The following is a 15,437-nucleotide window of genomic DNA, read 5'->3' as shown; positions in this document are numbered from 1 at the left end:
TTCTGATGCTGAAGCGACACAAGTCTCCTCTGAAGTTGTCCCCCTCCACATACACTGGGGACAAGGTCCCACCGGTTGAAGCGCCCACCACACTGAACCACTCAGACTCCAAGTTCACCAGGACTACAAAAGGTGGACTTGGGCAAAATTCAGTCTCAGACATGTTGGAAAAGTGCTGTTCTCCCTCTTTGCTTTGTAGAAATGCTCTTGTGACCGACTGACATGGGCATGCAGAGGCAATCAGCAACCTGCCTGCCCTCAGTCTGTGAACATGGACTGCTCGGGGCATTCATCCCAGTGATTGTTAGCAGGAAGATGGAGCAGTGCTGAGAAACCAAGAGTATCCCTCAGCCCTATGGGAGCTGTCCAAGCTGTTGAACTTGTAAGCTGGCTACTAGGGGGCTGAATTCACTGAGGAGAGACATTGTGTGGTAGAGTGTCCTTACCAGCCAAGAGACAACACTGCCCTGGGGACAGGGGTTCTGGCACATTGAGAGGTCTGACCAAGGACCAAGATTTTTTTCTGCTTTGAAACCACTCCAGAAAGAATTTACATGCTTTTTTTTTTTTCCCCTTATTTCCCTCCAAGCATCTTAGTCTGCTGCAATGTCTGAATACGGTCCAATTGGTTCACAAATGTCTTTGTACTGCCTGGCTGCTTATTCCCTGTCATTTCCAGTGGGGAAACTGGCCACTCAGAGGCTGTTCAGCACAGAAGGGGAAGGAGGAATGAAATCTAGTAGGAAGGCCTGAGGAAGCTGCCACTAACACCTGAGATATATAGAGAGGGTCAGCATACCTTCTGGCTCCCAAATGTGTTTGAAATCCAAGGGTGGTTTTCTGGTGGGTTTCTTGCCACCAGAAGGTAAGGGAATCCTTCACCCTTTCTTCTCTGCTCCTTTAAAACTAGATTGCTTGGCAGCTCCTAATCCTGTAGATAGCTATTTGTTCACTGAGTTTTCTCACACCAGCCGGGAAGCAAAGTCCTTCTGTGAGCTCTAATGTATCTGTGTGTTTTAATAATGCATTATTGTTGATTTTATACAAATATCACTATTTAGGAACTTCAAAGTCTTCGGTTTTCCCCCATCCTCCAGACTTTACTTCTTGCTGCTGCTGTTGTTGACACTTCCATGTGTTTCAGCCTTGGAGAAATAAATATTTGTTTAGCTCTTCTCCTGCTGTGCCAGCTCAGTGCATTTGTTTAATGATGAGTTCAGTTCAGCTTTGCTTTAGGGAAATATATCATCCCAGAAAAGCAAGAGCTTCTTTTGCAGACAAGTTGACCTGTGTTCTTGCCCCCCACTTGCCACCCCATCCATCTTTTCCCCAGATTTGAGTTTGATTAAATAAATGTGCATGCAAAACTCCAAGTCAGTTGTGGGGAGGAGTCAAAGTTTTGCCTGTTTATTTCTCTACTCCATTTATCCTGACCTGAAATAGTGAGTAGAAGGTTGGACTCTAGCAGGTAGCTGCTGCCCTTTCTTGTTGTTACCTAAATTTTCTTTAATCTGTCATTTTCTTCTTATCATCTAAAATATCAAATCACATTTTGTCTTATAATATTTGCTTTAGAGCCAAACCCAAGCCTCTGTTTCAAAACATGTATGTGTTATGTTCTCTCTACCCCAACCTTCTTCAGTCAAATGAGAGATTATAGTTTTCACTCAAGACATCAATTTGGTCTATGCCATCAGATTTTTTTTAAAAATGAGGACAATGTTAACCTCCAAAATCTACATTTGTGCACCTAAATGAAGGTTCAACTTCTTTTTATTCCTGGAAATGCAGCACTAGTTGGCAAAGAAATGAACATGGGATTTTATTAATGCCATTGCCATTTCAAGTAATTTTGCACAGCTGAAACTGGAAGTTTTCTATTAAACAAACAAACACTAACCAAAAAAAAAAGGGGGAGAGAGAGAAAAACCCATAAACCAAAACAAAGACCCCCAAACCCCACAAAATAGCATTATAAAAATACAAACTCTGGAAAGATCCAAATTTTCTTTTTTTGGCCTTTTACAAAACCTTCTTCAAATTATTTAAGCTACTTATGCTTCACTTTTGAAATACGGCAAGTATAATTTTGCCAATAACTACATTCAATTTCTGCCAGAAAGCAAAAAATCACTTCAGGGAAGTAACACATCAGGATCTCTCTTCATCTGTTTCCAGCTGATGAGGTTTCAGCCTATAGCAGAGATTGTTTGTTATTATGTTTCAGTGCATGACCAGGCACTTGTGCGGCTGAGTTTCATCTGACTACAATCACTCTGGCCCTCAAAGTCATCCCACAGTTTTTTTATTTGTATGATATTCAGAACCTCCTCCATAATGATGATTCATTCCACAATGTGTCATCAGCAAATTTTGTTGGCATGGTTGTCCTTAACCGTGCCAAGAACTGTGATGAAAATATTATGTAAGATTTATCCTAGGAATCATCTATGAGGAATTCTACTCATAACCTTCTAGCCTGATTAAAATTATAGAAAATAGGAAAAGGGCCTTATGTGCAAACCGTATCCCAAAGACATGAACTGTACTCAGCAGATACTTGTACAATTTGTTTTTAATCATAGTTGATGAGATTCCATAATCTTCATAGATACTCCGTATCAGTAACTGAGTCTCCTACTCACTGAAGTACTTCTATCCCTAATGTCTTCACTGAGTCACTTCTCCCACATTTTCTTTGTTTTCCCTCTGCCAAACACACACAGAGAATTAGCTCGTTCCCTTGTGAGTGATGCTTCTGCACACAAACCCCAAAATCTTGTCCTGACACATTAGTTGTCTCCTTACTTTGAGCTGACTCCGTCCAGCTGATGCTGTCATGCATTAAAAGTTCCACCTCAGGCATTTGTTTGAACACAAAGCACTATCCTCTGAAGGCAGTGTTCACTTGACTTAGGAAGCAACCCCCAGAGCACGATCATCTTCCTTTATGTTTCTGAAATTTAACTGAAGACAAAGGTTCCCTCAGTTTCAGAGTCTCAGCAGACTTTTGAAAGCTTCTTTTGCAGGAAGCCAGAGAACATTCCCTCTCGTAGACCTCTTCAAGTATTTTATTGCATGTATCAGATTAACAGTTAAGTTCCCCAACATTCCTTATGAGTGCCTTACCTCCCTGTCCCATAGGTATTCAGAGTATCCTGAAGGCTTCTGTCATGTAATTTGGTGGAAATTATATTATATGTACGTAGCAGAATGAATTCTGTGTACCAATTACCACAAAGCTAAATATTATGTTACCACAAAGACAAGTTGCATTTGGAAACAACTATATGTAATGCTAATAAGAAACCCAATTCCATCTTATTCTAATTAACCTGGAAAACCTTCCCTTTTCCAAATGAGAGAGACTTCAAGACATTCAGAATGTTAATAAACCCACAGGTATTTCCACTCTTTATATCTCCTGGCATACACTATTCATCAAGAATTGTTGCTCATTTCAGTCTGAATCTGATTTTTCTCAGCCTAGAGAAGTTCAACATTTTGAACCACTGCATCTAATTTTTTAAACAAAAAGGAAATCTTCTTTTCCCTGGTTTTGGTAAGAGGTGGAATTCCTAAATATTGACAATGTGTTAGCAAGAAAAGATACCAGCCTTAAGGCTCCTCAGGAGGACACAGCATAGCTCAGAGAATTCATCATGGGCACAATGACTGAACAGTAAGCTATGTTAAGGGTCCTTTGTGTTCACTGGCAACATAAAATTCTTACAGCAGGAGATATTATGACCTTTTATACAACAGATCCAAGTTGGATCATTTTTTTTTTTTGTGTGGTTGTCACTAGTTTGTGCTGAGCCCAGATTGGCTCAGTCTAATGGCTATAAGGTTTGTGAATAGAGTCTGAAAATCAAAATGAAATCAGAACCCATTTTTCTGTCTAGCTGGTAGGAACAAGCTCTGAGACTTCAAACAACCTGAACATGAGCTGCCCTTTAGTGTCCAGATGTCATGCCTTCAAAGGAGAGCTAAAACTCATTTATGGAAATACTTGGAGTCCTCCCCTCCACCCCTCAAATGAATAGTCATAAAGCTGTAGGGTTCTTAAAGCCAGATCTTCAGTAATAGCACAAAATACTGCCTTTTATACTGTGCTGATAATGCTGTAGAATAGTGCAGTATATTTTTCCACCCAGAGAGCAACACCCAGTTAACATTTAAGTTAGTGAAGTGGAAATTTCTGTGACCTAATTTAAGAACCAGTCAAATGCCTTAGGTGAGAAAGTTTCACCAAAACGTAAATGCCACTGTATTTCTTCTTTGATTAAGAGAGTCCAGGTTAAGGGGTGGGGGAAAATGGTTATGATACAGGGGAATGCAGTAGAGAAGAAGGAATCCAATATCCAAGTAAGAGTACAGCTTAACTTCTGACCATGGGGCATCTGGAAGGTTCACTTTCAATTCATGCCTATGACAGGCTTGCTCTGTGTTATCCAAAAGGGGGAGGAGAAAACCTGATATAACTAGGGAACTGAGATCAATTTTGTGAAAGTCTGTGAGGCATTATTTATAGTCTGTGTGCCAGAACCGTGCTTCCTCTCCAGGCCATAATCAGAAAATCAGTTCAGTCTCCTGTAGCGTAAATGAGATCGGGCAATGTGAATGAAGCTGCTTTCTCTTTTAACAGACTCCTTCCGTTGTTCCACTCCTGATCTCTCTTCATGTCCCTGTGTTTTTCCTCCTGCAGTCCAGTACATCGTTCAACAGAGATGCTGTGAAAGCAGGGACAGGCCGGCGTTTCCTTGGCGGGCTGTTAAATGATACATCCTACTGCTACACTCTGGAGGTCTCATTCTACAGCTACATATTGGGTGGACCTGCTTCTGCTGTCCCCTACACGGAAGAAGCCTGTATCCTTTTGAAATCCATCCTCCCCTTGCAGCACATATGAACTGGGCACTTAAGGTAAATACTTCTATCTCACTAAAGAGTTTGCTGAGATGGGAACACACAAGTGGAAATGTGAGTCTGCTCCTGATGCTTTAATTTCCCTCATATTGATTCCCCATACTGTGGAAATTCAAGAAGAGAAAGACATTAGATCAAATAAGCCATTTCCCTCTTGTAGGAGATTGTCTCACGCACTTATTATAGAAACTAGTCCTGGAGAGCCTGTGATCCATTCCTTTCCACAGTCTTCCATTTCTTTCTTCATTTCTCTCCTTATTCTCTCATTATCCCTGTGTTTGTATTATTGTTTTAATAGCAAGTTGAAAGTGCATCCTTGGTACTGAGTTAAAACATGTTCTCTGCCTTTGAACTGCAGCCAAAAGGCTCTAAAGGATCCATTAGGTTCTGCAGCTGCCTCGGGGACAGATCTTTAATGCCAGTTGACAAAGAAATGGAAAGCGAATTCTGAAAACAAAACTGACAAAGTTGTTGGCATTTTTGAGTGCTCAAATAGAAGCAATGTTTCATTCCTCAAAAAAAACATATCCATCTGGCTATCTCAATGTATCAGCCATTTGTAGAATTGTTCTGACTGGTCTCATGATCTGCTTTTATGTGTTTCTTTTTCTTTTTGTCACCATGCTCAATCAAATAGCCAGTGACCATACTTCAAGCTTGGGTGTTTTATTTCATTTTGTCATTCTATCTTGGCGGCTTTTGAAATTTTCACAGGTTTAGAAACACTGCAGAGGGAGAAAGATTAGTTGTGATTGCCTATTTACCTCTCCACTGCATTTTGGAAGTCGGGGAAGCTTTAGTGTAGCAAGGGGGAAATTTTCATACGAGGCATAATTCTTCACCATCCATGTATATGGGGACTCTGTGAGGCAATAAGAGTGAGAAACAGGGAGCAGGGAATGTAATTGTTATTTATTTGGGGTTTCTGGTTTGACTTCTCCACCGAAAGAGAAATTTGGGGGCAAGAGGGGGATAAATATATTAAAGTGACTTATCAGGCTTGAGCATTTGGAATACAAGCTCTTTTTTTGGCCTGTAAGGTTAACTGTTTCCAAGGAACAGCTTTGTGCCATAAACACCTATGTAGTATATCTTGCCACTTTCATTGCTGTAAGGTTTAGCTATTTATTTTCTTAAGTTGGTATTTTGGTGTTTCAAGAACCCATGCCTTGGTTTCACCTTTAATTTTTTTCCCCACTTAGTGCTCATTGTACTGATAGCTGCTTATTTATCTTCCTTATTTATCAAGAATAATTTTTACAGTGAGGAAAGAGCCCCTATACAAATGAGATTACGATTCCCTTGTATATATTTTTCTTCATGATTTGTAGTTTGTGCTGGCTTAGTTTCCTTTTCCATAAGGATTCCTGGTTTGTGCTCCACAGGACAGAAGTTTCACGCGTGGGGTCTAACATCTCTATTTGCTTGGCTTGCCTTGCCTTCTTCAGGTAGAGCTGCTCCATTCTCAGCTCAGTCATTGTGCCCATCAGCAGCTGGAGCACAGAAAACAGGCCCCAAATCAGAGATCCTTCTTGGAGGTGATGTATGGAAAGCTCAAGCAGCAGCTTGATTTCTACAGTTATAGTTTCACCTGGCTGGCTGGAACAGGAGAAGTTGGTTTTGACTGGCCTGGAAGACAGCAGGCAGAGGAAGCTCTTTGCCCATGGATTATGCTCCACTGGCATTCTGCCCTGGTAGGTTTTATTACTTCCTTTTCAATGGAGGAATTCTATCAGAGTGCTGCCTATGACAACTCTTCCTCACATGTGTGGTTTCCTAGTTAGAGAAAGAAATGGAGCTGCTTGAAATAGTCTCTAAACTGGTCTGATCCAACACAGGAGTAGCCACTGCATTTGTGTACATCCTATCCTGGCAGGGGAAGAAGTTTCATATCACTGAAGTGCCTATGACCAAAAGTAAAACAGTTGCAGAGCATTTCAGTTTAGTCTGAACAGCCCTTCCAAGCTATTTGCAAGTTAGTGATTAATTAATGCTCAAATTTTTTAATGGACCTGAACCAAAGACACAGGCAGTCAGTGCCTATTGACCTCCAAGGACAGGGCTGCTTCTATTAACTATCCAGCTACATGCAGGCAGCAAGCAAATAAATGAAGAAAATACAATGAGCCCAAGAAGGGTGAACTGATAGGGCAAATATTATGGAAATCTACCTTCCAAGATATATTTCTTAGTACTTTTTTCATCCCACTGTGATGCTATTGGGTTCTGTGGGTTGGTGTGTTTGTTTGTTTGTTTGTTTTTCTACAGAAACAGAATCAGGGAGGCTAGGATTGTTCAAAGCTTCTAATGTTGGATTAAGAAGTGGAGACTGAGATTCAGCCTCAAATTCAGGGGACCCTTGGCCTTAAAAAGAGACTACAAAGCAGATCACACTCCCCATTCAGAACTAGCCATACTGGCCCCTTTTAGAGAACAAAGCAAATTAGGATCTCCAGGTCCCATAGAAATATTAATTTAGCCTAATGTTGTTCTGTTGACAGGTGAGAAAACTGAAAAAAACCTGAATAGTCCTGTATTTGCACTGATGGCATGTAATTATACCTGTCAGCTTCTTTTCTTTACAGCATTTGTGGCAAATAAGATCACTACTCCCTTTCATGCCATTATACAAATGGATTAGGTTTGTTGGTGGGTTTTATACATCTCTTCATGTTTTCATGTTTTCCAGGTTTTACATGCTAACTCTGATCCATAAAAAGCTCTGTATGAGAATGCAATAGATATATTTCTACAGTGGGTATGATTATGAATTTTGTTCAGACTTGGGTGACTGAAACATACTTCGCAATTTTTGAGAGAAGTGGATACCTTACATGCATGAAAATGGGACCCAGACTTTAAGTTTGATAACTGTTTGAATTCTGACATTGTTAGTGTGGACAGTAACTTTTTTTTAATAAGAAAAGTAAGAAAATTTTAAAAAAGGATGGGATGGTATAATTAGAAGTGAAAATCAGTTTTAAATTACTCCAGTTAGTATGACTGAATGTTTTCTAAATGAATTGGTTCAAAATTTAGAGGATGATACCTGTCACGTTCTATAAAAACGAATTTGCCACTGAATCTGCACTATTTAAATGAAATCCAGGAGGGAAGGATCTTCCTTCAGTCTGTGCAGGGGGTGTATGTTTGGGGCATATATGGTGGCATAAAAGTGTTGAATTTCTGGCCTCTTCCAACATAGAGAATTAACATGATTGCATGGATGTCTGAGGCCTCGATTAGCATGATCACTAATGGTTACTGCTGGAGTGTCCCTCGTATTTTCATCCGGCAAGCAAAGCACTGCATCAGGTGTAGCTTCCTAAATGCCCTGTTATACATTCCTTAAGAGGTATGTGTGTGTCTGGTGGGTCTGTGTCTAACTGATATGTACCTGGTGTGTGAGAAACATTAGGGATGTGTTCTGTAAGCCTGGCTCTGCAGAATACTCTACGATAACGTGCGCTGCAGATAACAGTGAATGGACTCTGTTTCGAAGGCATAATAAGAGGATTGCAGGCTTGTCGGTTACTTGCCTGGAAGTGGACACAGAAATATTTAAAACCCTTCTCACACATGCACACATTTGGTGGTAACTGATTAAAAAGGCAGCACAGCAACAGTTAGCTGAGCACCAGGTGAAGAAGCTTTAAAATGAGCTGATATGCTTCCATTAAATTCCATGTTTTACTAGGCATTTACAGGGCTTATGACACAAGGCTTGTAAACTGCTCTGTAACGCTCACCACCAGCAGCTCAGCTGCTGAGCTGTCTCAGTGCACACCAGCCTCATAGCTGGGCAAGGAACAAAGGATAAAAGTGGGAGATGAAGGATGAATCCCCAGCTGTGGGACTGAGCATTGCCCTGACAGTGCACCCGGAATTGCTTCTCACTGCAGCTGTGAGCAGCAGCCGTCACAGCCTGACCTGAGAGCAGCCAGTAAAGGACTCTCACATCGACAGCTTTAAAATCTTCTATTGGATTCCTTTATTAGAGTGTTTGAACTGGATCCTCGCTGCAAAGCAGGCAGCCCATAACAGATAATAAAAGGTTTTACTCTTGCAAAGTCTAGCCACGAGATAGGAACATGGAAACAATGGAGACCTGGCAAGAACTGGTATGCTTGTAGCCTGATAGTTATAGGGGAGAAAAATCATCAAGGTGGGTGAGTGCCAGAGTTATTAGCATGTCCGTGGCATTTTGTGTATTTTAATCTTAATTTCAAGCTTCCTTCAGATGAGGAAGGCCCCCATCCAAAGTTGGGCCTTCAGTCATCTATGTGTAGGGCTTTACTCACTGAAATCACTTCTGAGTGGAATAGGAGACTGGAACCCTGGACCAAGGGTTTAGTGGAACAGGTTTTCTTTGTACATCTTTTCTAAGCACATCACTTCACCTCTTTGATTTAATGGCCTCAATATAGAAAATGAATTTAATGAAACTTCTTTTGTAAAAAAACCCCAAAAAACAAACAAACAAACACAACAACAAGAAAACACAAACACACAAACAAACAAGCAAAAAAAAAAAAAAAAGAAAAAAACCACCCCATTTTTGAAACCATGGGTGAAGAACACAGAAGAGATCTTACTAATATTATCCCAAGGTAGATCTTTTCACATTACAAACAGCTGAGAGATTATGTCAATACTTAAAACAGTATAGCTGAATCAACTCACAAGGAAATCACTTGGCATTTTCCATTTCTCTGAATGTATTGAATTGGAAGCTTGCATCCCTTAAACAGGGTGTAGTTGCACTGCTGAAACCTTTCCCCTATTGTGGTCATAAAGATGTATTTATGTGGATTGGATTGACTGGAGTCTCTTCAGATGCCCAGCAGGATCTCTCATCTTGGACTCTTGACACAGTTGGGATCACTGGGTTCAATCTTATTCTTAACTTCAAGCAGAGTATCTGCCTGCTGCTTGACTGGGGACTTGGGTAGTTAAATCCCCTGGAGGAAACAGTCATTTGCTTACATCCAGATTCCTTTTAAAGAGTACTTGGACCTCAGTTAATGCCTATCCTGGGGAAAAGAAATCTGCATGCAAACTACAATTCCAGTAAAAGCATCTATAACTTTTAGAGCTTCATGGACCTGTGAGTCCCCTGGGGCAAATGTACTTGGTTATTTTGGGCTTTTTAAATTTCTTTTTTTGGCAACTGCCTGTCCTGATCCTCCTAGCTCTGCTAGTGATATCCTTAAGAGAAGATCCTCATGAGCCAGATTATGGCACTTGCAGCTTCATTCCCATCCAGTAAGGGCAACATTACTACCAAAAGCCAATGAGGTATGAAAGGCTGTGCTGATAAAGCTGAGGGAGCTCTGCAGACGTTATCCAGTGTAGTTTATGTTTGAACTTGAGCTAGAGCTTGTTGCCAAGATGATTTCAAAGTATATCAGGCACATACTGTAGACTTCCAGAGGTCTACATGTCCATCCTTCTTCTGCTAAGCTTCTAGAAACAGGGTCCTTTCTAAGCTTCTAGAAACAGGGTCCTTTCTGTGTCTTGCAAAAAGTGGTATTAATCCTAATCCTGCAGATTTTCCTAACAGCGACCTCCTTACACATCTTCTCTCCATTATTTGGTTATTTCTTAGTACCATGTCTAAGGCTGTCTTGGAGGAAAGGAAACAAAATCCTCTGTCAGCTCCCCAGTCTGTGTGAAAGTGTCAAGGTTTACAACCACAATTTCAAATGCTCTTAATATTACTGGAAGCATAGAGTTAAATTATAGAGTTGTAAAGTTACTTTATAGTGATAATGCTGTCAAGCATCAATATCTCTGCCCCAGGGCACCATGGAAACTCAGTTAATGATATAAGAAGCTGATATTTTTCAGGGTTGCAGCTGTTGGCTCATACCCAGAAGGAATCTGTGTGTTTGTTCATATTGGGTATATACAGTGGGACCTGCTCAAAGAAAATTAGGAAACAGTGAAAGTCTGTTTAATGAAGTGCAGTGGAATGAAGGTACAAAGCAGAACATGGTGTTGCAGTCTGCACACCTCTTTCCCTCACAGGATTCAATAGAGTGGACAATGCTGTACATAAATACTTCTTTACTGTCAGAGAGGGTATTTGTGGGGGAGGGTTCATATTTATATGTAGATTTGTTTATCTAGTTGCCTGTAGCTCTGACTGCATCAATCTCTGCAAATACTGTCCGTGAGTATCAGTAAAGAAATGGAAATTAAGGCAAGTGACTACAGTCAACTAAGAGAAATGTATAATTTTTGTAATGGATTTCTTAGGGTCTGTATCTCAAAGTGCTTTGATAGCCTCAGATGAAAGATGCTCTAAAAGTGCAAAGTGTTATGAGAAAGGTGGCTTTTTCTTTTAAAGAAAGAAATATTTTATTTTTTTTTTTTTTTTGCTTAAATGTGGAATATCAGTCTTGGAAAGCATCTTCAAAATGCTTCTGGGGATTTAACCATATGATTCCAGTTTCCTTTTGGCTAGGAGCCAGGTATCAAATACCATGCCTGTAGTTGAGGAAATGGTCTTGCATTTAGCTGCTGCAGGAAGAGTGGTCTCGAGTAACTGGCTCATTTCTGTGTGTGCTTTGCATGCTGCCTGCATGGCTTTCTGTGGGGAAGGAGGGAGAGCAGGTCAGACACACAGGCCTGATTTAAGTAGAAGTGAGCTTGTAAGCTGAAGATCTAATCTTGAGGGGAATGAAGCATCAGAAGTACTGAAAGCCTACGGGTCCTATCAGATTTTAGGGCACTAATTAGACAGAGCACCACGGTTTGCTCCAGGGTCATGATGTCCTGAGCACTGTAAAGGAGGTCCCCATGAGGATGCAGATTAATGCTCTTCCTCTTGTGTACACAGGTGTCTTTCCCAGGGATACTAAGGTACATGGAAGAGAACAGATGTTGGTTGTGGGATCAGAATGTAAGCAGTGTGCATATCCAGACCTATAGAAATGCTCTCAAGTCAGTTTTAGACATAAATGCAGGAGTTTGTCTTCTTTGAAGAGCAAGAAGACTTCAGTAACTGTGAGCCTGGACTAGGGAATTTGGACATGTTGACTTGAGAGCCATCAATATTTACAACTTTAGTTGGGAACAGGGAGCCTGTGGACAGTGGAAGCATAAGCATCTTAGAGACACATGTGCAAATATCATCCCTGCATCCCACTAGCTGTCTTCAACTCACTGCTGGTGGAGGATGTGCTCTTTAGCCTAGGTGGGGCTGTATCCAGTGACACAGGAAGACTGATACTCATAAGCCAGCCAAGATGAGGAAGCTTAGCCCTAAAAATGTTCTTATATCCAAAGCAGCCTTTGGGGTCTCTGTTGAGATGCTGCATGCTAACTGGTACCAAACTGTAACTGAGGTTTTACTGACTGAAATCCTCATCAGTGCTTTCCATTCAAGCTATCAATGACCCTTGGCCTGCAAGCACAAAGCTCTCTAATTCAAAAGGGTTTTGATAGTTGCATTAAAAAAAAAAAAGTTGCCAGTTAATACTAAAAATGGTTACATTTTTCTGTTAGTATTCCTTCTGTAGACAGGAAAAAAAATAACTTAGACCAAGCACAAGTGATGCTTTTGCTGAATGCTTGGAAGGTGAAGTTGATTACATAAGTGATCACAGAGTTGTGGCTAATAGAAGCAAGAGGGGAAGATCCCTCCTATCATTGCTGCTATCCTTTTTGGAACTGGCTTTCAAGGGTTTAAATGCTTCTCTTATAAACTTGCTTTTCCATAAACTTGTATTTTTCCTTTGTCTTAGAAGCAACTTAGACAAAACTAAGCATATAGAACTGATTGTGAGGCTCTTGGGTGCTCAGAACACCATACAAATGCTATTAGATTCCTAGTTAGAATAATTCTTTGGTAAATGTTAAATTCCTATTAGTAACACTTGCTAAACTTAAGTGCAAAGGAAAGGGCAAAGCTAATCTGAAAGGCAACGGAGAGCAGGGCTTAAAAGATATTAACAATTTGTTGGAAATGTCTGAGGGGAGTGGTTATTATAACTAAAGACTAATATCTGTGGGTTGAAGACTTAGGTTAGAAAAGGGCTTTAGCCAGTGCTGTGCTTAGAAACTTTCCCAAATGTCAATGGGAATGAAGAGAAAAAAGCCATTTAGAATGAGGTATTTTTCAAAAAGCAATAAACAGCAAAATTGCAGTGTCTGTGGGACAGGTCTCTGCTTTTCTGCTGGCCTGTAGTGGTGGTGTTTGTGTGTCTCTGTATTTGTCTCCTTTTTGCCCTTCTCTGTGTCTCTTCACTTCTGGCTCAGTCTTCTCCCCTGTGCCTGCCTTGCCTGTATCCTCACCATCTTGTTGGCAATTTTAGGTTGTTAGCCCTACCCCTGCCTTTCTCTCATCTTAGCAAGACTTTTTGCAGGAGTTGTTTGATTAATCAGACACACCCAGTCTCTGCTTTTTTGTTCACTTTTTTTTTTGTTTCACTGTCTTTCACCTAAACTATTTTTTCTTTTTTATTTTGCTACCTAAAGGCTCAGTAGAATTTATTGGTGATTAAAGGGAATCCTAGGGTGGGAGAAGTAGTTATTTTTTAACTACTATTTCTTCAGTCCCAAATACTAATATTATGAAAGGGCACCAGAGATGTTTTTTAAGAAACTTGGCAAAGAAACAAGCTTCTTTCTGTCTGTGTGTCTGTCTTTCTCAGCTGCTTGACCAATTGCAACTGAATTTGACAGTGATAAAGGTCTCAGTGATATTACATTCCTATGAGTTTCATGAAAAATAGCTGGCTGAATGAGCAGAGAAACCAAAATTAATCTCTTCAGTAGGGACAGCTGCATCTCTATTGTTAGAAACCAGGGGAGGACAGCAGGCATGAAAGTCACAGGAGGCAGATCCAACGTCTCCTTTTCTTTCTGAGCATGTCCCTGGTGAGTTGAGACTTCATTCTCCTTTTCTCTATACACTTTTACCCCTAACATCTCTGCAAACCTTAACAAAGGATGTCTCATGGCATTCTGAAAAACAGACTGCATCTTCCCCATCATACCATTGCTGAGATAGGCCAGAAACCTGTCAGGTGCAGTTCACAGGTGAAGAGAATACCCATTTAAGCCAAGGCCAATACATGCCCCCACCCCAAGCCAGCTATGTTTCTTGTCACCTAGAGGTGAAACTTGGTCCACAGTTCAGATCCACAAAGCCAGAACATGTCTCAGACAGAAACTAAAGATAACCTGCAGCTTTGATCTGGTGTTCAGAAACCTCTGTGTTTTGACAAGAGCAGGATGGGTCTGATTCTCTCATGTCTCATTTCTTAAGAACAGAACAGCCAAGTCAGTTCAGATCAAAACTAGTCCTCTGTAGTGTCTTGTCTCTGACAGAGGCCAAAATAAGATGCCTGTGAAGAATTAAATAACAGAATAAGCATATAACTCTTTTCTCTGAATATTCTTTGGTTTCCAGCAATTAGTGGTTTGGGGATCCCAGAGCCAGAGATGTTAAAATCATGAACTCATTTAGGTTGGAAAAGACCTCTAAGATCATCAAGTCCACCACTAAACCATGTCTACATGTCTTTTAAATGCCTCCAGGAATGGTGACTCCACCGCTTCCCTGGGCAGCTTGTTCCAGTGCCTGACAACCCTTTTGGTGAAGAAATGTTTTCTAATACCCAATCTAAACCTCTCCTGGCACAACTTGAGGCCGTTTTCTCGAGTCCTATCACTTGTTATTGGGAGAAGAGAGCAAGACCCACATGCTGATTATATCTGAGCTAACATTCAATGGATATGTCTACCATGAACCTGTGAACATTTTTAACATCCACAACATTCTGTGCTGGGGATTTCCATAGCTGAATGAGATCTTGTTTGTTTTTAGCCTGCCGCCTGCAAGCATTATTTTGTTATTCCTAGCTGTTACACTGGAAGCAGCACTGGCCCCCTCAGCTGCCTTTATTTCACATTTAAAGTCTCATAGCCAATGGAGTTACTTATTGTCTGAGTACTTACCCTCTACATCATAAGCAGATAAATATTACCACATCAGGTAACCATGTCTAGAGTTGGTTTGTCATCTTATATTTTCTCTCTAGTTATACACAACTGTAGGAGTTGCCAAGCAATGAAGAATCAACTCCAGTGACTCTAATGGCAGAATGGGTATTTGCTGTGTGATTTTTTATTTGCGTTCAGGATAAATCCCACCCTGGTCACATGAGCAGCAGGTATAAGCATCAAATGAAAGATAAAACTTCCTGTTTCAGAGTGCACACTGTCAACAACGTGTGTTTGGTTCCCGATGCACTTAACAGTCTGTGCTTGTTCTCCTGTACTCTCCCCAGTACTTAGGAGGGATTCAGAACTTGTTAAATTAACTGAATTTCTGTTCAGGATAGGAACCAATGCCTGTTGGAAGAATTACAATTTTGAAAACTGCAATATCCTAAATACTTTGCTTTCTGTCATTAGGATTGGTGTGCATCACTCTTCCCAGCAAACCAACTTCTGGATAACATGCTCCCACAGTCAGGTTGCATTCAGTATTCTGT

General features: G+C 40.7%; 1 protein-coding gene across 1 annotated transcript in view; it reads left to right on the top strand.

Annotated features, from left to right (window-relative positions):
- The window catches only part of LOC116790940 (BEN domain-containing protein 5-like), a 910,541-nt gene that overhangs the window by 818,673 nt on the left and 76,431 nt on the right, over positions 1-15,437 (top strand). The window contains exon 11 of the mRNA XM_032696479.1: positions 4,709-4,871. Within this exon, the coding sequence (XP_032552370.1) occupies positions 4,709-4,871 (163 nt within the window). The remainder of the gene's footprint in view (positions 1-4,708; positions 4,872-15,437) is intronic.

This window comes from Chiroxiphia lanceolata, chromosome 9, assembly GCF_009829145.1.
Source record: "Chiroxiphia lanceolata isolate bChiLan1 chromosome 9, bChiLan1.pri, whole genome shotgun sequence".
In the NCBI taxonomy this organism is placed as follows: Eukaryota; Metazoa; Chordata; class Aves; order Passeriformes; family Pipridae; genus Chiroxiphia; species Chiroxiphia lanceolata.
This window is presented reverse-complemented; position numbering and strand designations above follow the sequence as displayed.